General features: G+C 43.2%; 1 protein-coding gene across 1 annotated transcript in view; it reads left to right on the top strand.

Moving 5' to 3' along the window:
* The first annotated feature begins 24895 nt into the window (after window positions 1-24895).
* Window positions 24896-27711, top strand: part of LOC103180467 (activin receptor type-2A) — a 63478-nt gene continuing 60662 nt past the window's right edge. The window contains exon 1 of the mRNA XM_007896356.2: window positions 24896-25204. Within this exon, the coding sequence (XP_007894547.1) occupies window positions 25150-25204 (55 nt within the window). The 5' untranslated portion in view covers window positions 24896-25149. The remainder of the gene's footprint in view (window positions 25205-27711) is intronic.

Raw genomic sequence — 27711 nt, 5'->3', positions numbered from 1 at the left:
AACATATGACAAGTCATTTTGGAAGAAATAGAAGATCTTTTCAAATGCCTTCCTTAATTTTTCTACCCATATGACTGAGTTTTTCATCTCTTATTGGAAGAATTGCTATCATCCATTCTTATTGTTTTATTTTCAATTGATGAATACAACTAAAAATAACATTGCTGCACCACAATTCTGAAGATTTTAAGCTTTGTATCACAAGTGAAGCACACCACCGCCATATGATGTTTGCTACCAGTGTTGCACAGCACATACTCGCTCAGAGTCTTTAGCATAAAATGGACAAGCAATGCAGAATAATTTTACTTCTATTCCCATTGCCGCTCACTTCTGCTTAAAGCCTGAGAGAGATTATGACATTACAAGTTTTCATTAGCACTGTAGGCAGACATGGGTCCAGAAAACAAAACTTGTACAATGGTTTTTGAGAAATAAAAAAAAAGAAAGGTTTTATTTTGAAAAGGAATCTCTACCCTTTACATCCATCTTCTCCAGACTCCCCTTGCTTCTCTCTGGCAACCACCAGCTTTATAGCAGTGTTCGTCAGCCTGTAGTTGGTGCCCAATTATCACTTAGGGCTGGAACTCCAAACAAGCCCGACTGGCGTTCAATACTTGTTAGCTCCCTTGATTGTGGCATCCTTTTGCCCCGAGTCACACACAAAAACAATACGCTTCTTTATACACAGGTTGAGCGCCAATAACCATTAAAAGCAATGACAGGGTTTATGCTCCTCACAAGCACCATCAATGCAAGTCTATTATACAGTACGTATTTAAAAACCTTCCCTGGATCCATCTCTATTCTCCAGCTACCGCCCCATCTTTAACCTCCCATTCCTCTCCAAGCTCCTGGAACGAATCGTCGAGTCCCAGCTCCGCTCTCTCTCGCCATTCCCTCTTTGAACCCCTCCAATCCGGTTTCCACACTGCCCACAGCACGGAAACAGCTCTGGTTAAAGTCACTAATGACATTCTGAACATCTGTGATCAGGGCTCCCTCTGCCTCTTTGTCTTCCTCAACCTCTCTGCCGCCTTCAACACTGTCGACCACTCCATCCTCATACACCGCCTCTCCTCTTTACTTAATCTTCGTGGACCTGCCCTTGCCTGTTTCGATTCCTATTTCATCGTCTCCACTTCGTTGCCTCTAACGGTTTCTCCTCCAACCCCCGCACTGTCACATCTGGCATCCCCCAGGGCTCTGTCCTTGGCCCTCTCCTCTTTAATATCTACCTGTTCCCCCTTGGTGACATCATCCGCAGACATGGGGTCAACTTCAACATGTATGCGGATGACACCCAACTCTATCTTTCTGCCTCCACCCTCAACTCCAGGACCACTGCTGTCCTGACAGACTGCCTGTCGGACATCAAGTGCTGGATGAGGGCAAATTTCCTACAGTTGAATGTGAACAAGACTGAGGCCCTCTTGATTGGCTCACGGCAGCGCCTCTGCACCTCAGGCTCTGGCAGCATCAACCTCCATGGTTGCACACAACAATTCACCAAGCCAGTCAGGAACCTAAGTGTCTTGTTCGACCCTCAACTGTCTTTTCTTCCCCACATCCAAGCCATGACCCGCTCCCTCACCTCTGTAACATCGCTCGACTCCGACATTATCTCACCCCTCAGGCCACTGAAACTCTTGTTCATGCCTTCATCACCTCCAGGCTCGACTATGCAAATGCCCTGCTTGTTGGCCTTCCCAACTCCTCCCTCCACAGGCTGCAGATAATCCAGAACTCTGCAGCCCGTGTCCTCTCCCGCACCAAACTCCGTGACCCCATCTCCCCCATTTTTGCCCAACTCCATTGGCTCCCTACCCTTCAGATGATCCAGTTCAAAATCCTGGTCCTCACATACAAAGCCCTCAATGGGGCTAACCCCTACCAACCCGCTCGCTCCCTCCGCTCATCCGGCTCCAGCCTGCTCCATGTCCCCCGACCCACCTGCCCCACCATTGGCGGGAGAACCTTCAACCACTCTGTCCCCAACCTCAGGAACTCCATTCCCCAATCACTCCGCCTCGCCCCCTCTTTAGCCTCCTTGAAATCCCGCCTCAAAACCCTCCTCTTCAACCATGCCATCGGTCACCCACCTTACCCTCCCCTTCCTTCTCCCCCCTGAACCCAGCTCGGGTCTGAAATGCTGTATACACTGACCAGCGCCTTGGGACATCCTCCCGACATGAAAGGCGCTATACAAATGTAATTTTGTTGGTGTTGTTTTGTAGGGCAAGACTGGCCCTGTTGGTATTTCCTCATCGCCTAGAAGGACTATTTGACTCATGTATTAAGAAGCTTTCTCTCTATAGGTCTGCTGAGAACCAGTGCCCCTCAAGCATTGGAAGGAATTGAGTTCAAGTGGCAGTCAAGATTGGAATCCCAACAAATTCCTTTACCTGGGAATTCAATCTCTGACATTAAATCTAGGAAGACACCAGTTAATAATCGAAAAAACTTGAACGATCATGTATTCTTACAGTGATTTTGTCACTTTGAAATGGTTCACAGTGCTTCACAGGATAACATATCATTTAGGTTTCATGGTCTAAAATCAGATGTGGCAAAACCCATTAATTTAAGATTGAGTCTTAAAGTTTGGAGGTTGTTTTCAGAGGAAAATAGTTTTGTTAAAACTACTAAATTATCCACTCTGTGCTGTGCACGAATCCTGTATTCAACCTGTTGTAGTTTTTTCAACCTTATTGAAAATTTTGTACATAACCCTGAAACATTGCATTTAATAATCTCACTAAATTTCATGTCTAGAATGTGAATTACTTGTTCAGAAGTGGTTCAATGAGCTTTTTTCACAGCTGGTGACCTGACTTGACTTCATTCGCTTACAATGTAATTGCACTTGATTTATCCATTTAGAATTCTAACAATGACAAGAATATCTTAGGAACTTACTTCCATGCAAGAGAAAGCGCAAAGTAATAAAGAACATAAGAACATAAGTATTGCTAGACAAAAGAAAAGCAAGATCCATCCAGATTGCCTTTCACCATCCTGGCAGTCACTTAAGCACGCCGTGTCCCAGACTATATACTGTATCCCAAGATATTATTTCCTGAAATAAATCTATCTAATTTTCTTTTGAAAGAATCAAAACTTTCTGCTTCCACCATCTCCCCAGGGAGCCATACATTTACTACTCACTCACAGAAATAGTGTTCTACTGCTCTGGACAAGATAAAAGAGCTTATGATGGTCTACATTATCCAGTCCCTTTAGAATCTTGAAAATTCAATCATATCGGCTCTAAAGTTTCTCTTGTCCTGCCACTTTCAAAGATTTCTGCATGTGAACCCCCAGGTCTCTCTGTTCCTGAACCCTTTTTAAAGTTGTACCATTTATCTTATCCAACATTGCCTCTCCTCATTCCTCTTCACAAAATGTTTCACTCCACACTTTTCTGCATTAAATTCCATCTGCCATGTGTCTGCCCATTTCACAGCCTGTCTACGTCCTCCTGCAGTCTACTATGCCTCAAAGCGCTTCACAGAATATACTGTATACTGAAATTGCTGTGTATTTTGTTGGCAAAATGTGTCAGCCAATTGCACACAGCAGTGTCCTACAAACAGTCGTGGAATAATAATAATAATCTTTGCATTTGATATAGCGCTTTTCACGTCTTCGAGACGTCTGAAAGTGCTTCACAGAATAGACTGTAAAGTGAATTGACTGTATATTTGTGGGCGAAATGCGGCAGCCAATTGCGCACAGCAGTGTCCCACAAAGAGTCGTGGATTGAAACAACCAATTTATTATTTTTTTTGAGGGATTATTATCAGGCGTCTGCAGTAAGGAAACTTGCCCAAGGTTTCACCCTGCCGGGAATTGAACCCAGGTCTCTCGCTTGTAAAGCGAGTGCTCTAACCACTGAACCATAGGTCTCCACCTGGTTGAGTGACCAAATGTTTTTGGTTTGCGGGAATTTTACCACCAGAAAGTGATCTGCCAATCGACTAACAATTGGGTTCCTGCTTGTAAACAGAGACTAGGTAAACTAACAAAACTTGCCTAAGTTTTTGCCCCAGCCGGGAATCAAACCCGGGACCTCTTGCTTGCAAGGCAAGTGCTGTAACCACTACACTACTGTTCTCAGAGTACTGTAGATTTGCCTGGCTCAGGAACAGGCCTTACAAGACTGCCATAGGTGATTGATGCAATTCTAATATTCCATTACTACACATGTCACTTTGGAACCAAATCAGCCTCAGAGACCCTTGTTATCTCCTCACCAGAATAGTCACCAGTTGACTATTAGCCATGTGGCAAGCATGAGGTTTGAGACCTCACTGGTGGATAGCAAGTACCAGGAACGACTCTCGAACCACATGGTGAGCAGTAGAATTTGGATCTGTATAGATCAATGTGGCAGCTACCCTGATGTTCTAGGGGTCCAAATAATAATGATCCTTGCATTTGATTATTATTATTATCAAGTGCAAGGATTTAAAAAATAATAATCCAACCTTATGAGTCATTTGTTTTGCAGCTTGATGAAATGTTCATGCACCATATATCCTACAATGTATTATTGAATGAAGATGTTAGACAAAATGAATTTTATTGCACTTACAGCTATGTTTGATGGGTGTGGTACAATGTAGCTGTCAATGTGGAATTAAGATAAGGATTTTAGTACTGGGAGTGACATTGGCAAAAAAATTCTTAGACAAATCAATTTTTCTTTAGTTAAATTTCAATTTGTCAATTACCTCCTGCTGTGCCCAAGATCTCAGTTCAAATAAGATCCCCAAAATATAACTTCACCCTCATTTTTACTGAAGTTTTGAGTAGCTCAAGGTTTAATGTTACACAATTGGAGATCGCCATGTGGTACTGGGAGATAATAATCAATAATAATCCTGGCATTTGATGTAGCGCCTTATCACACAAAAATATTTTAAAACACTTCACAGAGCTTTCTGTAAACTACAGTGACTAGATTTGCAGTCCCCCAATTTACTCATAGCAATGTCCTATGAAGCAAAATAGCCATGAAGCAAGCCAGTGTTGTTAAGCGCCTTGGGACTCTGTAAATTTGTATTTTATTGTCAAGTGACTATTCTCCTGGGTGTGGGGAGAGGGGGGCAAGTGGGGTCTCCTTAGAACTGAACGGATTCCAATCAAGTCAACCCTATGTGGTGGTCTCAGTAATCCAATTCCTGAAATCAGGCAAGTCCGCAGTACTGTATTCCAGGACGCTGCTAATAGCAGCCCATCCAGCCTGGTTCATCGGTAAGACTTGGGAGGGTAGACGAGTTTTTGGGGGCAGGAATTCTTCCCACTCGGCTCCTGTTAACTCTGCAAGCCAGAGCCCTAATGGGTAGTACGGTCCCAATTGGACAAACATTGGGAAACCTTGCCAGACAGTGATTTCAATGGCAACTTATGCAGTTTTAGCTGGTCGTACTCCAGCAGTATCCCAACACACACTCTAAGTCCCTACGGGTCCCCAAACCGTGGCTTTTGTCACCTTGTGCCTAATACTCTCAGGATTTAGGTAAGCCGGAAGTAAGCTATGGAGAGAGTGCAAACTCTTTCCAATACCTGAGAATATCTATGAGCCAATGGCAAGTACGGAACTCTGCTTGGTTTGGATATTTTTAAGCATTATGATGGGTTTCCACATGTATCAGACACCCAGCTGACCAAAAAAATACAGAGAGAGAAATAAACAATGTTAAATCTTCCTTTCCAGTATATTACTAAAATAATATATTTTGTGTCCAAACACACACACAGTATGTTGAACATTAACCTTTTAATATGGTGTTGATACACTTCGCCTGTTAATAGCTAAACGTAATCATCTGCTTTAAAACATTTGGTAGGATTTGCCAATAAAAGTAATTGACCTCTGAAACACATCATAAAGATAAACTGTTAGCCAGTGTGATCATTTCAACTCTAACAACCCTACGGTATATTACCCAATGCAGATAAAAGTCAATATAGTAAATGCTTGTCCAATGACAAACATTTTGGCACAGAATTCCACTCTAATTCCAAGTCAAATATAATATTTACAAAAGCATAATAGTGCACTGTCAGGATATTTGCAATTTACCATATTTAGATCGATGAACATCCACAAATTGCACCGTGTAATATGACCAATTTTGCGCAACGGAAGTCATAATAATTCCTTGAAAAAATTGATCACTCGATCCACGACTGTTTGTGGGACACTGCTGTGTGCAATTGGCTGTCACGTTTCACCCACATAATAATAATAATCCTTGTATTTGATATAGTGCCTTATTACATCGTCGAGACGTCTCAAAGCGCTTCACAGAATATGCTGCAAAGTGAATTGACTGTATATTTTATAGGCAAAAACAAGTGAGCACACTCTATTCCATGCAACAACACAACCACAACAACTTGCATTTATGTAGCGCCCTTCAAGAGGGTTAGCTCCCCAGATCGCTTGGGACGGCATTCCTTGGCAACACATGGGTGGGAAGGTTTCCATGGACATCAGGAGCTAAAGTCCAAAACTAGCTATCTAGGAACTTTAGTCTTCAACATATATGTGATTTATAATAAGAGCAATAAAGATCTGCTGGCTCTAAGCAAAGATAACAGAAGATTACTTCATTTATTGTGTTCAGGATTACGAAACCAAACTTTGACAAATGCAAAGCAAGCAGCTATAGTGACTTGCACTGTCCACCTGCTCTAGCTCTGACCAATGAAAAGTTAAGGTTAACTATCGTCTTCGTGAAGATTAATGTATTATTTGCTTGTCGCAGTGCAAACTTTTTAGGTATTCTGGTAAACAAAACACAAGGTCATACATAAACCACATGGCACATAGTGCTGAAAAACATTATTCAAATGAACTGAAAGCATTCAGCCATCGGTACAATGAATAAAATAGATGTCTGATTTATAAAGTCTATCTCAGTACAAATTTCGGACAATGGCTTTGGTTGATAGAATTATAATGTATTGCTGTGCTGAACAGAAAGGAACATGTAGTGCTCCGAAATTGGACTCACTACTGGGTGAAAATGTGAAAGCTGGCAGCATCCACGTGTATTAATAATGTGCCAAACTAGAAAGTTCCGTAGGAAGGAATTAATTAAGTCAGTATTCAGTCCACAGACGGACAGACTTAACCAGAGTAGGGCTTGAGAAAAATGCATGTTGTCTTACTCTGTAGTGAGTTTGTTTGTTTGAGGAAAGTCACAAAAGGGCCTTTTATTTGTGCATGGGTTTATTTTGTTCTTAAAATTAGAATCATAGAAATTTGCAGTGAGGAGGAAGAAAGCCATTCAGCTCATCGAATCTGCACCTCTCTCAGAGCAAGTTATTCTTTCAATGCCCGGCCCAATCCCCATACCCCACTGAAACATATTCCATTGGAATATTTATAGAACCCAATATGTGACATGAACGACTAAAACAATGAACAACAAGGCAAAGAACAGCAGAAATGTTGGATCTTTACAATGCATTCGCTACCTTTTGTTGGCTTTTAATGCTGGTAGTCGGATAGAAGTTTGTAGATGGATTGACATCTGACCCAATCTAGACAAATCCTATTAACTGTCCTCTTTTCGGTGAAAAACACATACATATTCTTTTCCCTTACAATGGCTTGTTTACCAAGAACATTGAGTAGTCAACAAAAGAACTCACACTTCACTGTCAAAATGGCAAGGAATTGTGAATGCTGAAGGGAAATAAGTATTAAGTGTTGGCAACATCTTTCAGAATTCAACCAGTAGACACAAATCTACCTGGTCTAAGTAAATACATAATAAATGCAACCAAGTCAATCTTTAATGCCTAATAATTACCTTGCATTTGATATAGCCTTATCATGTCTTCTAGATGTCTCAAAGCACTTCACAGAATATATTGTAAAGTGAATTGGCTGTGCATTTTGTGTGAGAAATGTGGCAGCCAATTGCACACAGCATTCTCTCAAGCAGTCATGGATTGAATGACCAAATTATTTTTGAGGGATTATTACCCCCAGAAAGCGATCTGCCAATTGATTAATAACCGGGTTCCTACTTTTATTGCTATGTAAGCAGAGGTATGAAAACAGAGTAAGGAAACTTGCTTAAGGTTTTAGAGGACTCTTATCATTCCAATTAAAAAGGATCATCATATGTTATTGGAACAAACCTGAAACTGTAAACTATTCCCCAAAGAAAGAACATTTCCAAAAGAGTGAGGAAGAGATCTTGATGTACAAAAGATTTGAGGCTGGAGTAGCTGGGTGGGTTCCGTATTATATATCTAACTGATGATGAAGCCATATTGGGGATCATATCTCACCTTGTGCATGTGTTAAAACGCAACAGAGACAGTTATAACCTTAGATATGAAGACAACAGCAACAACAACTTGCATTTATATAGCACCGCTCACGCAGGCTAACGTCCCAGAGCCCAGAGAGAGTTTTGTCCTTTAGCTGCTGTCTCAGATGGGGAGACAAACAATATCTACTGCATTTGATTAGATTCTGTTTCAGGATGCTTTTAGTCCATTCAAGCATTTTAGAGGAATCTTATCGCTCTGATTATAAAGGAAATACTTGTTTTGATTGAGGTGAACACAGTGAAGATGGTCACTTAGAGTTAGGGTTCCAAACGATAACCACTAAAAACTCTGCTATTGGCCATCTTCCAAATTTTAATCTTTTTCAGTCTTGTATCATTATTGTCTTCCTTGGTGTCGGCAAAGTTTGATATTATACTCTCAGTTGGTATTGACAACTTTGAGGCACCTACCGCACAGTAATAGGAGAAATAGAACAAGAAAAGCAGTCGTTCTCCCACCGCATGCTGCTGCCAAGATGAAACCAGTCAGGGATAACAAAGAGAAAAGAGAGTTTAGCATGAATTAATGATGCTTTCAATGCAGTGGCAATGACAGTTTTGAAAACATAGCCGATTATTCTGCACTGCTTATGAAGTGCAATGAATCTTTTAGGTTGCATTTACAATGGGACTTTCCATTATAAGCACATTCACTACACTTGGTGAACAAGATAATAATAAATAACAATAACAATCCTTGCATCTGATATAGCTCCTTATCATGTCGTTGAGACGTCTCAAAATGAATTGACTGTATATTTTGTTGACAAATCAAAGCAACCCCCTTGGTTTTAGTCCTTTGTTTTAGATTCCTGGGAAAATAACTGATTTGAATTTTTACAAATGGCGAACTGAATCTACTCATCACAACAACAACAACTTGCATTTATATACCTCTCATGCAGGATAGTGTCCCAGAGCATTTGATGTAGCTCTTCACATCTCTTGCTTTTTGATTAATAAATGAAATTTGTTGTTGCTGATTCCCATTTCCCAATCTCTGATCTTAACTTTCCAATTTAAATGTTCCCATTCATAAAACCGACCGTGTGATAAATAAATATTGTGATTTTGATTCAATGCAATAAAGGGCATTTCACAACACGTCCTTTGTGGTAATTAATTCATAAATGTCACTCCAATAATTTGGAAAATTAAATGACATTTTGCATTACCATTAGGGATTATCCATTAAATACACATAAAACAATCTACCTCCAAAGATTGAATGTGTTTGCAGAAGCAACACTGCACCGCTGTAGAAAGAGATAGAAAAGTAGAAAACACCAACAACAATAACTTGTATTCGTATAGAGCCTCTCACACAGGGTAGTGTCCCAGAGCGCTTGACAGTGGCGGAGCACGACACTGAGTCGGGTGGGAGAGATGACCGAAGGCACGGTCAAAGAGGCACGACCTGAAGATGGGGAGGGCAAGGCGGAGGGATAGAGGGAGAGTGTTCCAGAATTTAAAAAGTAAATCAAACAGTTTAGAGTAGCTCCAGAGGTTAAATATTTGTTATCAACGATGAACATAAGGAACAATGGGAGTCAACACTGGGATATCCCTAAAGACAATCTGTTCCTTATTTAAGGATTGGCGTTAGAATGTGTTTTGCAATACTATTGTGCTGAGGCCTAAGGGAAGTGGGTGGGGGAAGGGGTGGAAATGCTTCTCCTTTCCAGCCTTGGAATACTATTGGGCTCAAAGATTTCTACGTTCAATTCCTGCTCCCAATCACACAGAGTGGCATTTAGAAACAGCTATAAATAGGATACCAACTTAAATTAGTCAGTGTCCTGTGAAGCAATACTCAATCAGTGGCTCCAGGATTGAAAATAGAATCAGGCCAACTAAGCAAGAATCCTAACTGGCATTAAGAAGCTTTGAAAACAAGCTTTGGATATGAAATTCAGCCCCGTGCTAAACACTTTTTTCATTTATGAATTCCTAATAAATAGCTTGAAGCCGTTGGTTCAGCACCATGGTAAGAAAGATGAAAGGAGGAAAAGTGCTACAACAAAAATAATAAATAATAATCCTTGCGTTTGTTATACAACAACTTGCATATATATATATAGCGCCCTTCATGCCGGACGGCATCCCGGGGCTCCTGAACCTTATCACGTTGTTGAGACATCTCAAAGAGCTTCACAGAAATATATTATAAATTGGATTCACTGTATAGTTTGTGGGTAAAACATACGTACATTGTCTAATTATCACTGGTGGTAATTATGGCTTCACATTTTGCACCCAAAACTGGGTCAGTTATGACATATATGTTATTTGATGTCATATGCCACAAAACACTGCAATGTAACTTTACAACAGCAACAACTTTATATAGCACCATTCACGCCAGACTGTATGTTGGAGCACTTAAACTCTAGCAACCGTCGTGTCCAATTTTTCAGTGAAACTCACATGTAGTTGAATATATTAACACAAGATAAACGGGTAGTATTGGAAGCACTTCAACATAGAAGCACTTGGTTTGACACCTGATTTCAGTTTCTATTCTCTTGTTTATTCATATTCTTTTCAGTTCTCATCCAAATGCTCTCTCTGAATAGCTGAACTAGAATTTATTAGTCTACTCCATGTAGTCAACAGGTCCCGTGTGTGAATATGACATAACAATATGAAAAGTGTTACTAAGGTCCAACACCGTAACAAATACAACTCAAGGAAACTATTCTATATAATTAAGGTATATTTGCAAATCATCTGTTGACTAAGACCACTGCAACATGTGCATGGTTCACCAAATATGAGAAATGTTCTTGGAACTTTGATGTGTATCTCCTGGTGCAGGTGATAAAATGATAAAGAATTTGTGGAGTCCTGTAGCATATTAGTTAGATCGCTCGCCTTGCAGGCAAGTGGACCTGGGTTTGGTTCTCGGCGCAGGGAGAAAATTTAGGTAAGTTTCCTTACTCCACACATCTGTGAAGCACTTTGAGACGTCTGAACGACATGATAGGGTGCTATATCAAAGTAAGGATTATCATGATTATTAATTTTCCCGATCACCTTCAATTCTTGGGAATAACAATTGTTGAATGCAAATGAATCATTTGGATTTGTCACTGTCAGCTTCTGATGAACCGGAGGAGAAGCACATCTGCTTCAGATAAAATATAAGTACAGAAGAATGTTAGACTGGAAACATTGAAAGCTTCCTATGGATTTATTTGTTTTCAGATCAGTCAACCTTGGTTACACTCCATGCAACGTCACACGTTTCACATTATCCAGCAGCATACTTGTCAGAGAATTAGTCTTTTTGGACGGTAAGGCATTTGAAGTGGGATAAGGATTTGGGATGCATTTCCTCTCATTTATAGTCACATTATTTTCATGACTACGCTATTTAATATTCTCATGTTACTTAATAGGCGATTTTCCACACAAACTTTCATAAAACAATAGGATGTTTCCATCCATGCTGAAGTTGAGAAGGGAACTAAAATGCTAATTGGCTTGTCACTCAACGTGGCCAAGTGCACATCAGGAATAATTAAACAGGCAACTACTTATCTGCGAAACAAGAAAGTGACTCTTAGGATGAACACCCAGTAGTCCTTCAAAGCAGCTGAAACTCAACTTTCTGACAATGCTGTATCCCCTCCATCCCTGGAGCAAGATTCTCTGGTCATCTGTAAATCTACTGCCCTTGGCAAGCGAGCACATTTTATTCTGGTGATGGTCAATTTCCCCATTTCCCAATCAGCATCTGTTGCTACTAGCTCATCTGAGATAAATAACTAAACCCTTGAAAAATTGAGGGCACATGCTGGGATCACATTGTTGAATGTCTTAGTGTATCAATGACCTGCCTATATCAAAGGACTACTTTTACAATAAACATTGATTGACTGTCAAGAGTTGAATTGCCAAATCCTGATTGTTATAGTGATATATCAACCACAAAGGTTGCACTAACTTCCGAACTAGAGTTTAATCTGGAGCCAGCTCTGTTTATACCTGCATATTCATGATGAAACCAATATGGCACAATAAGTCTTTCATAACCTGGCAGTCCTCTTCAAAATTGTTCTTTCTAGCTATGGCTTTTATACTGGTTTAATACCAGTACAAATTTGATGTCTAGTCATACATTGAAGGTAGGTTTTGATCTCCAGATCAAGAAGTGATGCAGTTTGGTGACTCAACATCCAGTTTATTTAAATTTAGAAAGTCAGTGGTCTGGAGTAGTGTAAACCAGAAATGAGGCTATACCATGGAATAAATCCAGATACTGTGATATAGGCTAACTTGTAGCCTTATAAATAAAAGCACATGTATATTTAAAACAGCTTGAGGGCATTACAATTCTATTCTTGATCTGGTTAAAACAGAGCTCAATCTGACTCGCTTCGGGAAACTACGAGTTGATAGAGGAAATGTGCAATCAGTCAAAAATAATTACAGCCCCCCCCAAAAAAACACTCGAATTGCAAGAAACTGGAAGTGTGGTTTGTGGTGGTAGAAGAATAACTTCCACAAAAGTGCACCATTTCCATAGGAAAGCAAGGCTTGAATTCCACCTAAGCCTTAGCCTGCAAGATCAAATTGGCTTCTAATTTAAGATGACGCAGAACTACACAAAATTATTCAATTCAGCCTTGATCTTGAAGCCGATTTCCAGCATTTTGTCAAAAGAAACCGGCTTCAAATCCCAAATTAGGACAATTTCCTTAATTTTTCACTTAAATCTTAAATTTTTAAAAGAAAATACTTTTAGCATGAGTGTAAAAATAGCCCGAATTTCAGGTCAGCAATTCTCGTTAGCAGTTATCAACAAACTTAACAAGGATTTCATTAGTAAGTGGTGTATTAATCCAGATGTTGTTGCCCATGTTTGATAACTTGAGATGGAAAGGTTGCTAAGCAACTGGTTATAGTTTTGCCAAGATAAATAGGAGAACTGGGATGAGAGCCATTTTTGGTCATATCCAATTATTTGCTGTATCAGTATTGGAAGAACAGTACATAACCAGTTCACAACCTGAATCAGTGAACAGTTATTAATGAGAATTAATGTTCTGAACTACATGTTTATTATGATGTCTGAGTTCAGCTGAATACCGTTCATATTTGACAAACTTGTGTCTGGTTCAATCGCATACACGGCCAACCTCCACTTAATTTGATTTGGCTTAAAAAAAATCACAGCACACACTTTAAGTGTTAGTGAAAGAAACTTTTTTTTTATTTCTATGCATATTTCAGCAGCAACATAATAAATTGAATTTCAAAATCTGCAACACATGCAGAGTAAATTATTCTTGCCATTTTTGAATAATAATACTAATAATAATCCTTGCATTTCAAATAGCTCCTCATCACGTCGATGAGACATCTCAAAGCGCTTCACAGAATATACTGTAAAGTGTATTGACTGTGTGCAAATGAAACATTTTGTTCCATAACTGGACCCAAAAGCTTCAGAAATGAACTTTTTTCTATTGCCTCAGGGTTGTTGGACTGTTATTGTTGGAAGGACTGCTTATAGAAATATTTGGAGCAGAATATTTTGTCAACACTTGAACAATAAATTGTTGGCCCTGAAAGCAAACCATCCCTCAGTCAATGCTCTACAATTGATTTTTATTTTCTCAAAAAACCCACTCAATATCACATTGAGAACAATCTTCCAAATCTCATTTTCAACATATACCTTTGTTTCAAAACTGTGATTATTACATCTTTTCAGCTCCTTTTGCTGAAAGCCTTTTTTCTAAGCAATGCAGGACTGCAGATTACTGCCTGCAATTTCATTTTCCAAAACTTTAGATATTCATCCTTCAATAGCGCTATGTCTTTATTGTCATTTTTATCATCACAAAATGTCAATTGTAAATGTTCAACTTCTTCTACCTATGTTCTTGCTTTCTCACCAATTAATCATGCTAAGCATGGTTAAAAAGAGAGCCTCCCGACCTCCTAACCCCCTACCATCCCTGTTCGCTCCCTCCGCTCAACCGGCTCCGTACTGCTTCACGTCCCCCACCTCGCTCGACCCACTATTTGCGGGCGGACCTTCTGCCACTCTGCCCCCACCCTCTGGAACTCCATCCCGCAGTCTCCCTGCCTCGCCCCTCCCTTGCCTCCTACAAGATCCATCTCAAGACCCTCCTCTTCGGTCGTGCCTTCGATCACCCTGCTTCCCCCCTGCCCTCCCCCCTCCTCCACCCCGACTCTCAACTCGGGTCCGTAACTCTGTCTGTCCACCTTGGGACGTCCTCCCTGACGTGAAAGGCGCTGTACAGATGTAATTTCGTCTGTTGTTTGTTTGTTTGTTTGTAAGTACATAACTGCTATTGGTATAGTTGTGTGTACTCCCTATGTACTTGCAATAAACTCGTTGCTGCCCACTTTCCCCTCCCCCCCACACCCCACCTCATAATTTGTGTATAAAGTGGCACCTGTGAAACAATTGAATTGAGGCGTATTATACATGATCGTGCCAGAATCAGTCCCTTAACAATCAATCTCGTTTAATGAGGTGTCATATCGGGACACCACACCATTTTCATATCATCCAAAACTCAGGCTAGCATTGTTAACACATTTACGACCATAATGCATGATATTGTGCACTTGCTTAATCCAAACAATGCCTCTGTAAACCAGAAAGAAAGGAGCCCTTTGTCTTAGTGAACAAGCTCAGTTGTTTACCGAATCTAAATGCTGCTGTGCTCAAAGGCTAATCTGGCATTCAATTAAAGATTGCATGATATGGTGAACACTCATTGCTGTAAGTGCTAAAACCCCCGAGGAAGCGATTATTGAATTAGTCACTGGGTAAAGCATTAAAGACACAAGGGGCTGAGTAAGCTTGTGAAGACAAAATCTGGTCTCAACATAGCAAACGTGAGTTTAGAATGGTCCCATAATATTGGGAGTGAATTAACAACAACAGTAACAACATTACATTTGGATAGAGCCTTTCGTGTCGGGAGGACGTCCCATGGTGCTGGAATAATAGTAATAATCTTTGCATTTGGTATAGCGTTGTATCACGTCTTCTAGACGTCTCAAAGCGCTTCACAGAATATATTGTAAAGTGAATTGACTGTAAATTTGTGGGCGAAACGCGGCAGCCAATTGAGCACAGCAGTGTCCCACAAACAGTTGTGGATTGAAGTGGCTAATTTATTATTTTTTTAAAGGAATTATTATCCCTGGAAAAGGGATCCGCCAATCGACTAACAACCGAGTTCCTATTTATTGCTAAGTAAACAGAGGCGTGTGGAGTAGGGAAAATTGTCCAACATTTTGCCCTGTCGGGAATCGAACACAGGTCTCTCGCTTGCAAGATGAGTGCTCTAACCACTGAGCTACAGGAGTCCACGTATCAGTTACCTTGTCAGCATGTTGAAAAACATTGCCTCAGATTCTGGAAGAAAAGATCTCAGGAAACCGGTCGTGGATCGGCAACTTTTATTGAGTATGGAAAAATACGGTATAATGCTTCTTTTTAAAAACTAAATGTGTGGGTTTGTTTCTTTGCTACTTTATTTTGAGGAAGCATAGCTTTCAGTGTCCGCCTCCCACAGTTACTGTTAGCGTGTGACGTTGCTTGTGATATATGAAGCCACTCTGCTCACCCATGCTGATTAGTCCATTGCCATGGCTTAATTTTTTTTCACATTAATTTCAACTTGTCCTGTTGAGTTGAGTACCACCTCCATACAGCGTATCGCAAGATAATAATAATAATAATAATAATCCTTGCATTTGATATAGCTCTTTTCATGTCGGGGACGTCCCAAAGCGCTTCGGGCGAACGCAGCAGCCAATTGCGCACAGCAATGTCCCACAAACAGTCATAGATTGAAAATGACCAATTTATTATTGTTTTGTTTTGGAGGGATTATTATTAGGCTCTGTGTGGAGTAAGGAAACTTGCCCAAGGTTTCGCCCTCTGCCTGGAATTGAACTCAGGTCTCTCGCTTGCAAAGCGAGTGCTCTAACCACTGAGCTACAGGACTCCACGTCAATGAGCATGTTAACTCCTGAAATGAGCATGTTGAAGATACCTTCAGCATGCTCATTGCAGGCTCTTCAAGAACACAGCAAGTCTCCCTTAGCCAAGAGCTGCACAGCAGCTCCTCTCCTTGACGGTGACAGGACATGACAAAGGTGTGCTGCAGTAATGTGTGTGTACATTTTCTCAGACAAAATACATTATTACTTTATAAACGAAGAACTCTTAATTAAAATATGACCTTGGTAGTACACATGTGGTGCTCGAAAGGGAACATTGGCTTATTGGGATACACCACTCTGTGACTCAGGACTATAACTTACTTTCGGTTATTAGGCCTGACATCACTCATGGATTATTTCCAGGTAAATTGCTGTTCCTATTCAAGTACCCTATAGATCACCGAACACAGCCCATGTCAATGTGTTAAATTACTTAATTGAATTGGGATGAATGAGGGTTCTATAAATAAAGGTGGCTAAAATGGGTTGCTATCATCCTTTTTTCGAGTGTATTATTACCATTTTCTACGGCACCTTGAGGAAAACAGGAAGTGCTTGTGAAACCTATCTTGGTAATCATTAATTGCTATCTTCGATGTGTCTGTATAATTTGGAAATATCAAGATTTTTGCATATTATTTAGACTCTCAACAAATAAACAATTAACAGGTATGTGTAAGCACCTACTTAAATGGCAGAGTAGACTTATTTGGGGATTCTGGAGACAATGTAGAGTAGATTAATTTTCTGCATAATCTTGATTATCTGCCATAATAGAGGGACACCCAACTGGCTCATGAATAATTGAGATAGGAGATAACTGAACATCTCCAAGCCAATCCTGATCAACTTCAAGCAGATTGTTGCTTCTCACTTTGCAGATTAAGACAGCTAGCAGACCACACAGACTGCACTTTAATCATTCTCGGGACCTGATGAATTCAATGGGATCAGGATGTGTTTATTGCAACTACAGTTACTTGAGAGTATTTTTTTTATTATTCCTACTAACAAACAATTACCTGGATATTCCGCAGATCACACAACATCCATACAGGCAGGTTGCTTGCATAACATTAGATTACAACAGGCAGTTGGATACAACTATTTGAGGTTTCTCTGCACCAGAATAACAGAGGAGAGCAAGCAAGCAAGCCATTTCATAAAGATTGACGGACATGCACAGATGTCTAGGGAAGTTCCAGGAAAACTCCATCTGCCCTGTGATGAACACAGGACCAACAACAACAACTGGCATTTATAGTTGTCCTTCATGTAGAGTAGCATCACGGAGCACCTAACAGCCTGATGCTGAGTCGTGGGGAAATTTCCGTAAACACGGTCAAAGAGGAAAGTCTTCAGGCGTGATCTGAAAACAGGGAAGGAGGAGGCAAAGCAGAAGGATTGATGGAAGAGAGTTCTAAAATTCCAGGGCGTAGTGTCTGAATGCACGGCCGCCGATGGTTGATCGTAGGGGACAAGGAACAAGCAAGAGGCTGGAGCCAGCCGAGCGTAGGCGGCAGCTTGTCGAGTGGGGAGTAAGCAGGTCAGAGAGATAGCGAGGCCCAGATCCTGGAGGGATTTGTAGATGAATGTGAGGATTTTAGAAAAGGAAATAAAATAGATATTCATGCCTAGTTAATGCGTCATGGACTCCACTGAGACCAAAATAAAGATTTCCTGTATACTAATGTGATGCAAAATGTTTCCAGAACTTTTGATTTGCTTTGTCTTCTTTTATTACGTGTGAAAAAAATAAAGCAAACACCACCCCATCCTTATCATTGATCTGAGAGCTGAGATCAAGCCTTATTTTTAAAAAAGAAAATAGATAGGTTTTTTCTGTCATCAATCAATAAAATGTGACATTTATTGCCAATGTATATACGTTAACCAATGTGATTCACCGTGGGACGTTGGGCACAGTTCCACACTGATGCTATTAATTCTTTTGCAAACGGACTTTCCATCCTGGCTACAAGTGAAATGGGATGGGAGATTTTGACAGAAGGCAAGTCATCCTGAACCACTCTTTGGAAGCTTCTTGTGCACAGGCATTGGGAGCTATTGGGAACTGTTGGCAGGGTAAAAAATTTTGCACAGATGGTCATCTAAATTATCCTTGGCAGTGCATAGCACAGAGAAAAGAGAAGGTAATAAAAACAGTTGCTGAAATAATCATCAAGTACAGTGATAACTCGTCACTCCAGGGGAAAAGAATAGCCCTCCAATAGACCAGAAGCCTCGCAATGCATCTGGACATGTGTTCCTCTGCTGACGGCCTGCACCAGTCACAAGATAGGGCAGGAAGCTTTAGCAATGCAAGACATCGTCTTATAGGACTAGTTATCTGAAGTAAGTCCTTACAAGAATTTCTAAAATTTAACTTGTTGCGTGTTAAGTGGAGTGACATACAATGGGGAGTCCCTTATTAATATTTTGCTATTGACAGCATGTCTATGTAAGTGACAGTGAGAAGTTCTTGTTATTTAGGAGTTTATTAGACCTGAGAAGCAGGAAGCAAGTTAATAGTTGATAAGTTTCTTTACAAAATAATAATAATAGTGAGTGAATCCCAAAACGAACAGGAAAACTAAACCATTTAATTAACTGTTTCACCAAAACAGCTCTTGAAATGATTTCTCCACACCAATGCTCATTTTTATTTTGTGGAAAAGTATAACCCACTTTCATTGGGCATTCAAAACTTGTCAATCAGTAGAGGAGAAGTAATTTTATCGTTCTGCTAAATCTTCAAATCTGCTAAATCTTCAATTATTTATTATAATAAATAATAATAACCTTGCATTTGATACAACGCCTCATCACATTGTTGAGACGTTTCGAAGCGCTTCACAGAACATATTGCAAAGTGAATTGGCTGCATATTTTGTGGGCGAAAATGTTATATGCATTTCCGTGCTGTCTCCCACAAGAGGCGAGTAGGAAGAAACCCTTCCCCCAGTGATTGGTCTGCTCCTCCAATCTTTGCCGACAAGACGGGCTGCTCTACTCTGTCAACAGCAGTGCCTTAGAATACTGTCGACCACCTGGCTCAGGAACCGAATGACTGGGATCTCCACAGGGAATTGTCTCAGTTCAGATATCCTGTTGCCAAGGAGGGATCTTGGTGCCAGCTCAATCCCACAGAGACCTCGCTTATCTCCCCATACCCCAATGAGTATAATTGGCAAATTGGTTGATTGCATTTCGATCTTTTTGAACTCTGAGGAACCATAGTACTGTATCAAATTGCAACATTAGGGGTGGCCATGAATAAATCTTTGTTTAGCATTACCCATCTCATTTTGAACGCCAGTTACTCTATTTCACATTTTCATAGGATCATAGAATATTACAGCAAAGAAACAGATTCTGCACTACTGTTTTGCTCCACGTGACAACAGCAATCACTTTATCTAACCTCAATCTCTTGCTCCCTTCCTCCAAACCCATTTATTGTGTATATATATATCTACAGTCAATTCATGTTACAGTATATTCTGTGAAGCGCTTTGAGACAACTCAAAGACGTGATAAGGCGTTATATCAAATTCAAATGCAAGGATTATTATCACTCACTGAAAGGTATTTTACATCCAAAATTAACCCTCTGTCTAGTTGGCTGTCAATTTCTCGAAACCTAAAAAGAATTATTCACTGCGGACTCAATCATACCGTAATTTACAATCAACATTAACATTGGTATAACTCACCAAAGTAACGTTTTTACTCGGGTTCAGCAAAGAACACCTTTATATTTTGGGTTTCAGGAGTCTGAGTGATGGTGACAAAAATAATTTTGGTAGTTTTGCCACTTGTGGCTCCTGAAAACCGAGTTTACTGCTCAACTTGTAACAAAGTGTTTGCATTCTGAAATGTTTCAGTTGCAATCAGGATATCTCAGAGAAGAATCGAGATCAGAGCTCAATGGTAACCCGTGATGATCTTTACAGGGGGAACAACAGGAACTTGTGTGAGTGACACACATCAGTTCCTGATTCGTGGTACTGTCGTACAATATTTGGCCTTTGAAACAGCGGATTAATGCACCTTCAATCCGGATTTTACAACATTTCCGATCTGATTAGAATTTGAGATATCATCACCCCGGCACCAACGCTGCCATTTCAACATCGAGTGCGTGGGTTGTTTTCTTATCAGTTGCACTAGAAACGACAGTACAGCACTGTGTTTTTTTTAACCTACAGTATTGCATTGATTAATTTCTTAGCTAAGCTACGGGAGGACAGGGATAATGGAGGGAGAGGAAGGTCACTGCATTGTAATATAGTTTCAGAACAATTTCAAATCAAGCTGTTTTTTTGGATCACCTATTATCAATTGCGCACTGTTAGCTGACCTCCAGTTGCACGACTGGAAATAAAACGTTCTTTAACACCCAAAAAAACACTCAGTCCGCAAACATCCCTTCAAAAGATAAAATAAAAATAATAATAATAAATTTGGTCCGTCAATCCACGATTGTTTGTGGGACACTGCTGTGCGCAATTGACTGCCGCGTTTCGTTCACAAAATATACGGTGAATTCACTTATCAAATGCAAGGATTATTATGAACAATTAGCCCAGTGCTACCCACCCACCTAAACGCCCTGCAATACTTTGCGTATCACTTGTAATCCAACCATCAGATTCCTTGCGTATCTGCAGCATCCTTATCCCAAATGCAAAGGACTCCCTCTCTCGCTTCGGTCGGGCTTCCCCCTTTCCGCCCCCTTTCTCCTCCTCTTCCTCGATGACTTCCAAACTCTTTCTTTTTTTTGGAGGCGGGGTAAAAAAAAACCAAAAAAATTCGAAAAATTCCATTTTCAATATATTTAAAATTGAATTGATTTCCAAATCTAAATTTCGCGTACATTTAATGCCTTTGCGATGTTAACGTTGCGCGCGCATTAAACGTATGGTGATTTTTTAAATCTTATGCAGAGTATTTAATAAATTGAATGCTATTGTGGTTATTATTCACACACACACACCCCTAACCCCCCCCCCCCCCCCACCCCTTACATCAATGAAACCATTGAGAGAGAGAGAGATTTAATGATGTCAGCTCTGTAGTGCAGCCAATGCCTGTCAATCAAACCGAGCAAAGCTTGGTTGAGCGGTGACAGCCTTCTAGCCCCGCCCCCCCGACGAGCCTGACTAACTTGATGGTCTTAAAAAAAACGCCCCTCTTCTTGTGATGTCACAGCTCCCCGCCCACCACACACGACGTCAGAGCTCCCACTCCCCCCCACCCCACCCCTCCCCCCCACACACCCACCCCTCCCCCCACACACACCTCCCCCCACACACACCCCACCCCTCCCCCACACACACCCCACCCCTCCCCCCACACCACCCCTCCCCCACCCACACACCCACCCCCCCACACACCCCACCCCCCCACACACCACCCCTCCCCCCACACACACCCCACCCTCCCCCACACACACCCCACCCTCCCCCCACACACACCCTCCCCCCCACACACACCCCACCCCTCCCCCACACACCCCCACCCTCCCCCCCCCACACCCACCCTCCCCCCACACACACCCCACCCCCCCCCACACCCCACCCCTCCCCACACCCCACCCTCCCCCCACACACACCCCACCCTCCCCCACACACACCCCACCCCTCCCCCCCACACACACCCACCCCTCCCCCACACACACACCCACCCCTCCCCACACACACCCACCCCTCCCCACACACACCCCACCCCTCCCCCACACACCCCACCCTCCCCCCCACACACCCACCCTCCCCCCCACACATACCCCACCCCTCCCCCCCACACACCCCACCCCTCCCCCACACACCCCCCCCCCCCCCACACACCCCAGCTCCTCCACCCCCCCCACTCATTAACATACACCATCCCATCCCACCTACACCACCTCCTCTCCTCTGATTCTATTGGGGCATGGATGAGGGCGGGGTGGGGGGGGGGGAGTGGTTGAGGAGGGGGAGAGTTGCAGGGGGAGGGGTTTGAGATGAGGGGAGAGTTGCAGGGGGAGGGATTTGAGATGAGGGGTGCGGTTGAGAGGGGAGGGGTTGACAGTGAAAGCGGTTTCAAGGCGTGGTTGGGTGGTCGCGGGGGCGGGGTTGGGGTGGTGGGGGGCGGGGTTGGGGTGGTGGGGGGCGGGGGTTGGGGTGTGGGGGGGTTGGGGTAGTGGGGGGCGGGGGTTGGTGTGGTGGGGGGGGGCGGGGTTGGATGGCCCCGGCCTGGGTTAAGGAGGGCGCGGGGTTAATGCGGTGGGGGGTGGGGTTGGTGTGGAGGGGCCGGGGTTGGCTGGTCGCGGGCTGGGTGCTGGGTTGAGGGGGGGGGGCAGGGTCGGTGTGGAGGGGGCGGGGTTTGATTTCAAGATCCTCATCCTCACCTACAAGGCCATTCCCGGCCTCGCTCCCTCCTACCTCTCCGACCTACTATCCCCCTACCTACCTGCCCGTACCCTCCGTTCCTCTGGCTCCGGTCTGCTCCACGTCCCCCGCCCCAACCGCCCTACCATCGGTGGTCGGGCCTTCAGCCTCTCAGCCCCCAGGCTCTGGAACTCCATCCCCAGTGCCTTCGCCGCTTCCTCCCTTTCCTCCTTCAAGGCCGGTCTCAAGACCTTTCTCTTTGACCTTCAGCCTTCAGCTCTCCTCTCGACTCTCTACCCCCTCCTCACTCCCTCCCTTCCCTCCCCTCACCCTGACCATTTCCCCCCTCCTCGCTCCCTCCCTCCCCTCCCCTGACCATTTCCCCCTCCTCGCTCCCTCCCTTCCCTCCCCTCACCCTGACCATTTCCCCCTCCTCGCTCCCTCCCTTCCCTCCCCTCACCCTGACCATTTCCCCCCTCCTCGCTCCCCCCCCCTCCCCTCACCCTGACCATTTCCCCCCTCCTCGCTCCCCCCTTCCCTCCCCTCACCCTGACCATTTCCCCCTCCTCGCTCCCTCCCTTCCCCCCTCACCCTGACCATTTCCCCGCTGCTCAGGTCCTGACCCAACTGTGCAGCGCCTTGGGACGTCCTCCTGACGTGAAAGGCGCTTTATAAATGGAATCTTGTTGTTGTTGTTGTTGTTGCTGGTCGCGGGCTGGGTGCTGGGTTGAGGGGGGGGGCAGGGTTGGTGCGGAGGAGCGGGGTTGGCTGGCCGCGGGCTGGGTGCTGGGTTGAGGAGGGTGGCAGTGGGGTTGGTGTGGAGGGGGCGGGGTTGGCCGGCGGTGGTGGTGAAGGAGGAGGGTGGGGGCGGGGCTGGTGTGGAGGGGGCGGGGCTGACCGGCGGTGGTGGTGAAGGAGGAGGAGGGTGGGGGCGGGGCTGGGGGCTGGTGAGGAGGGGGCGGGGTTGGCCGGCGGTGGTGGTGAAGGAGGAGGAGGGTGGGGGCGGGGCTGGCGAGGAGGGGGCGGGGTTGGCCGGCGGTGGTGGTGAAGGAGGAGGAGGGTGGGGGCGGGGCTAGTGTGGAGGGGGCGGGGTTGGCCGGCGGTGGTGGTGAAGGAGGAGGAGGGTGGGGGCGGGGCTGGCGAGGAGGGGGCGGGGTTGGCCGGCGGTGGTGGTGAAGGAGGAGGGTGGGGGCGGGGCTGGCGAGGAGGGGGCGGGGTTGGCCGGCGGTGGTGGTGAAGGAGGAGGAGGGTGGGGGCGGGAGGAGAGGAAACAAAAACATCGCGTCGCCATTTTGGACCTCGGCCTAGTTGATTAATTTGAATTGCGGGAGACTCGGGGAGTAACACGGTTCCCGTTTAAGGAATCGAGGATTTGCTCGCCTACTCTTTATCTATCTATCTATATATATATATCTACACACACATAAGAGAGAGAGAGCTTTGTATTTTTTTTCTCTGCCTTGGTTTGATTTATTTAGCTATATATATTTTTTTGGGGGGTGAGGAAAGGTAAAACATTTTTTTTTCTTTTTACCTCAGATTTTTCTCTCTCTCTCTTGTTGACGGTGCGATAGATTTCCTCCCCTCCCCTCTCTCTCTCCCTCCCTCCCTCCACCTCCTTCCCTTTCTTCCTCTCACGCTGGTTGTATTTTTTTTGGGGGGGGGGAGGAGGAGGTGTCGGAGGTGAGTGTGTGTGGAGATTTGAGAGAGAAAAAAAATCTTTTATTTAGAGAGAGAGAGAGAGAGAAAAAGAAAAGGTTTTAAAAAAATAATATTTTTTTTCGGAAACGACCCGAAGAGAGAGAGAGAGAGAGAGCGAGGAAAGGGGAGAGAGAGAAGGGGAAAAAAGTGGTTGTTTTTGTTTTAAAAAGGAGAGAGAGGGGGAAGGAAAGGGGGTGGTGGGGGGGGGGGGTGAAAAAAAGATGTTTTCGCTCTCGAAACCCCGTGGTTTTTTTTGAATGAAGTTGACGGTCGAAGACGAGAGAAGAGAGGAGAGGAGCGAGCGACAGGGAGAGAGAAAGAGAGAGCGAGAGGGGGAATAGGAGGAGAAGAAAGAGGAGGAGGAGGAGGAGGGAGGGAGGGAGTGTATGAGTGAGTGAGTGTGTGTGGGAGGTGGGCGGGGTGAGGGGTTGGAAAGGAGACTGAGGAAAATGCTGTGAGGTGGACGGTTGCCAGCGAAACTAAAGGAGACGTGGTGGAGTCGTGAAGAAATAAGAAGAAGAAAAGGAAGAAGGAGGAGGAAGAGGAGGAGGAAAAGCATTGGTGAAACGAAGCAACCGACCGGGATTTTTATTTTAATTTTTAATTATTTGTATTCCCCCCCCCCCCCCCCCACCCCCCACCCCCCGATCTATCCATCCCGGAGAAACCCCAGCGTGATTTGCTTCTCTATCGCTTTCCCTCTCGCTCACATCATGGGAGCTGCTACCAAGCTTACGTTGGCTGTTTTCCTCATTTCGTGCTCTTCAGGTAGGTGTTACTTTCTGTTGTTTGCGGTTTATAGAAAATATATATATATATCTGTGTGTGTGTGTGTGTGTATCGAGAGAGAGAGAGTATATGTATAATCTCTACATGTTCTGTGGTTGTGTTTACGTGCGCGCGTTTGTTTGTGTGTAATCTCCCAGATTCTTTCTGATGCCTTTTAAATCTGTTTAAACACACACACACACACACTATATATATATATATATATCACTATATATGTAGATCACTATCACACACACACGTATATATATATATATATATTGTGAAACATTTACAAAAAATGCCCAGTGATTTTCGGTGTGTGTGTGTGTGTTTTTTGGTGTTTTTTTTCTTTTTTTTCCCTAAAAAAATAAGATGTTTGGATAAGTACGTTTCCCAGTCCTTTTGTGGCCAACATGTGGGATCTGCTGCGTGCAGTCAGTGGTGGTGTTGCTCGTGAGTGAGTGTGTGTGTGCGCGCTTCTTGTTTTTTGCTTTTTTTTCCCCATGTTATTTTTTTTACACACACACACACATACACCCAAAAATAAGGCTGCGTGTGTTTTCTGCCTTAAGGTGTCGAGATCCTTTCACTCGAAGGTGACTTGTTCGGTACGAGGCAAACTTAGTAAAATACGTGCACTCGGACACATCTACACACGCCCAAGCCAAGGCTTGGCTGTTGCTTCCAACCAAACAAATAACCGTCCAACCCGATCTGGAAACCATTGGTTCGCTTTTTCGCCAACTTTTTTTTAAATATTAAAAAGATTATCATCGTTTGGGGTTGTTCCTAATGTTCAAACTCACCCCCACCGCCACCACCCCTTTCTCTCCCACGCCCCAGCCCTTCCAAGTCCTCATTGCCCCGTATCTTGTAGATCTGTGGGTGTAGGGAAGGAAAGAGGGGATTTTTTTTGGGGGAGGAGGAGGAGGAGGAGTGGGAATGGAATCGGTGGTTGATTTCTGCGATCAGAATCTTGTACTCGACGTCTTAGGTATTCGTTAACCGTGTGTGCAAACGTGTCCGCTTCTGGTTCTCGAGGTGCTGTCCCTGTCACCCCTCCCCATCCCCATCCTCATCCTCAGGTGAGAGTAACCATTTTATTACAATACCAAAAAAAGAGGGCTTTCCCATCAACAGAGTGTGCAGAACAACTTTGCGCGATGGGTCCGATGGTTTGGTCGATTTATATAAAAAAACCTTGGCCGTTTAATCGAACTCGTAACCATTCCTAGAAATACTTTATCGGCTGTTTAGAAAGCACGATCTTTTTCATAAGCCACATTGCACTCAAGCGGAAATATCTACAGTATTTATTGTTTTCTCCCGCCCCCCCCCCTCCTCCTCCTCCTCTCCCCCCTATTTTAGCGGTTGACAAATGTTCTGCCAAGGAAATATTGTGCTTTTATTTGAGGTGTGAAACAGCCATTGTGTGAGACGAATGAACTGTTGCAAAGCGAACGCCTTTTGAAAACGTCGGGACAGGTTAGATTGTTTACCGGCTGCACAGTCAGATTATATCAACGCCTTCTATGTGAAGTTTGCCTATAATACAGTCGGGCCAATGCACTGACGAGCAGCAATTTTCAGAAGCAACACAAACCTAGTTTAGTATGTGAACATGCTCTTTAATGAGGGAGCTTGCTCGTTCACATTAGTCGAACTAATGGTAGCAAACGCTCAGTTAAACAAAGGCTACACGGATCCCTGCAATGTTTAGAGAGAGATCGATCAATGGAACGATTTATGGAAAGTATATTTTTTGTCGTCTGGCAGCCTGGAGGAAATGTGGTTATATCTGACGACCCAAGTGGGCTGTTGTAAACGACAGTTTGAAAGTACTATTTATTGTAAAAAAATAATACTTAACACATCCGCTGCATATAAATATTTTGGAAGTATTTAACTGGGAACTAATACTATTTGCATTTTTATATACCGGTATACTTTATATAGGTTTCGTGATTGGTTTCACGTTATGCACAGAGCATAATGGAGCATTCCTTGATAAATGTGAAATCAATAAAAATATCGGGCATCTTTAGTAAATTGGCAGTGCAAGCAATTTTGCTGAAAACGTTATTTGGTTAGTACTCATGTTGCAATAAACATTGTCAAATCTAACCCACAATGTTTAGGTATATCACTCTACTTGTAACTATTGGAGATCATTGCTATCTGATACAAGTATTTTTTCACTCTGCATTTCATCTTTAACCTTTTTAATAATTAGCAGCAATTGTATTTGGAATTTAGATCTGTTTACTTTAAAATAAAGTAATGCATGTGAATGGGGTTTGTACACTGATATTTATCTTCATAGTGGGTTACATTGTGCAGTGGGAAAATGGCCAAGGCATTGGTTAAGTGCACCTTTTGCCTTTCGTGAGTTTTGAATAATATTTTAGACTTGAATTTCTGGCCTGAAAGTGTGAACCATGTTTGCACACAAATAAAATTGAAGGATTCCATACAGTTTTCTTACTAAGGATTTAAAAAAAAACTAA

This window comes from Callorhinchus milii, unplaced genomic scaffold (assembly GCF_018977255.1).
Source record: "Callorhinchus milii isolate IMCB2004 unplaced genomic scaffold, IMCB_Cmil_1.0 Scaffold6, whole genome shotgun sequence".
NCBI lineage: Eukaryota > Metazoa > Chordata > Chondrichthyes > Chimaeriformes > Callorhinchidae > Callorhinchus > Callorhinchus milii.
This window is presented reverse-complemented; position numbering and strand designations above follow the sequence as displayed.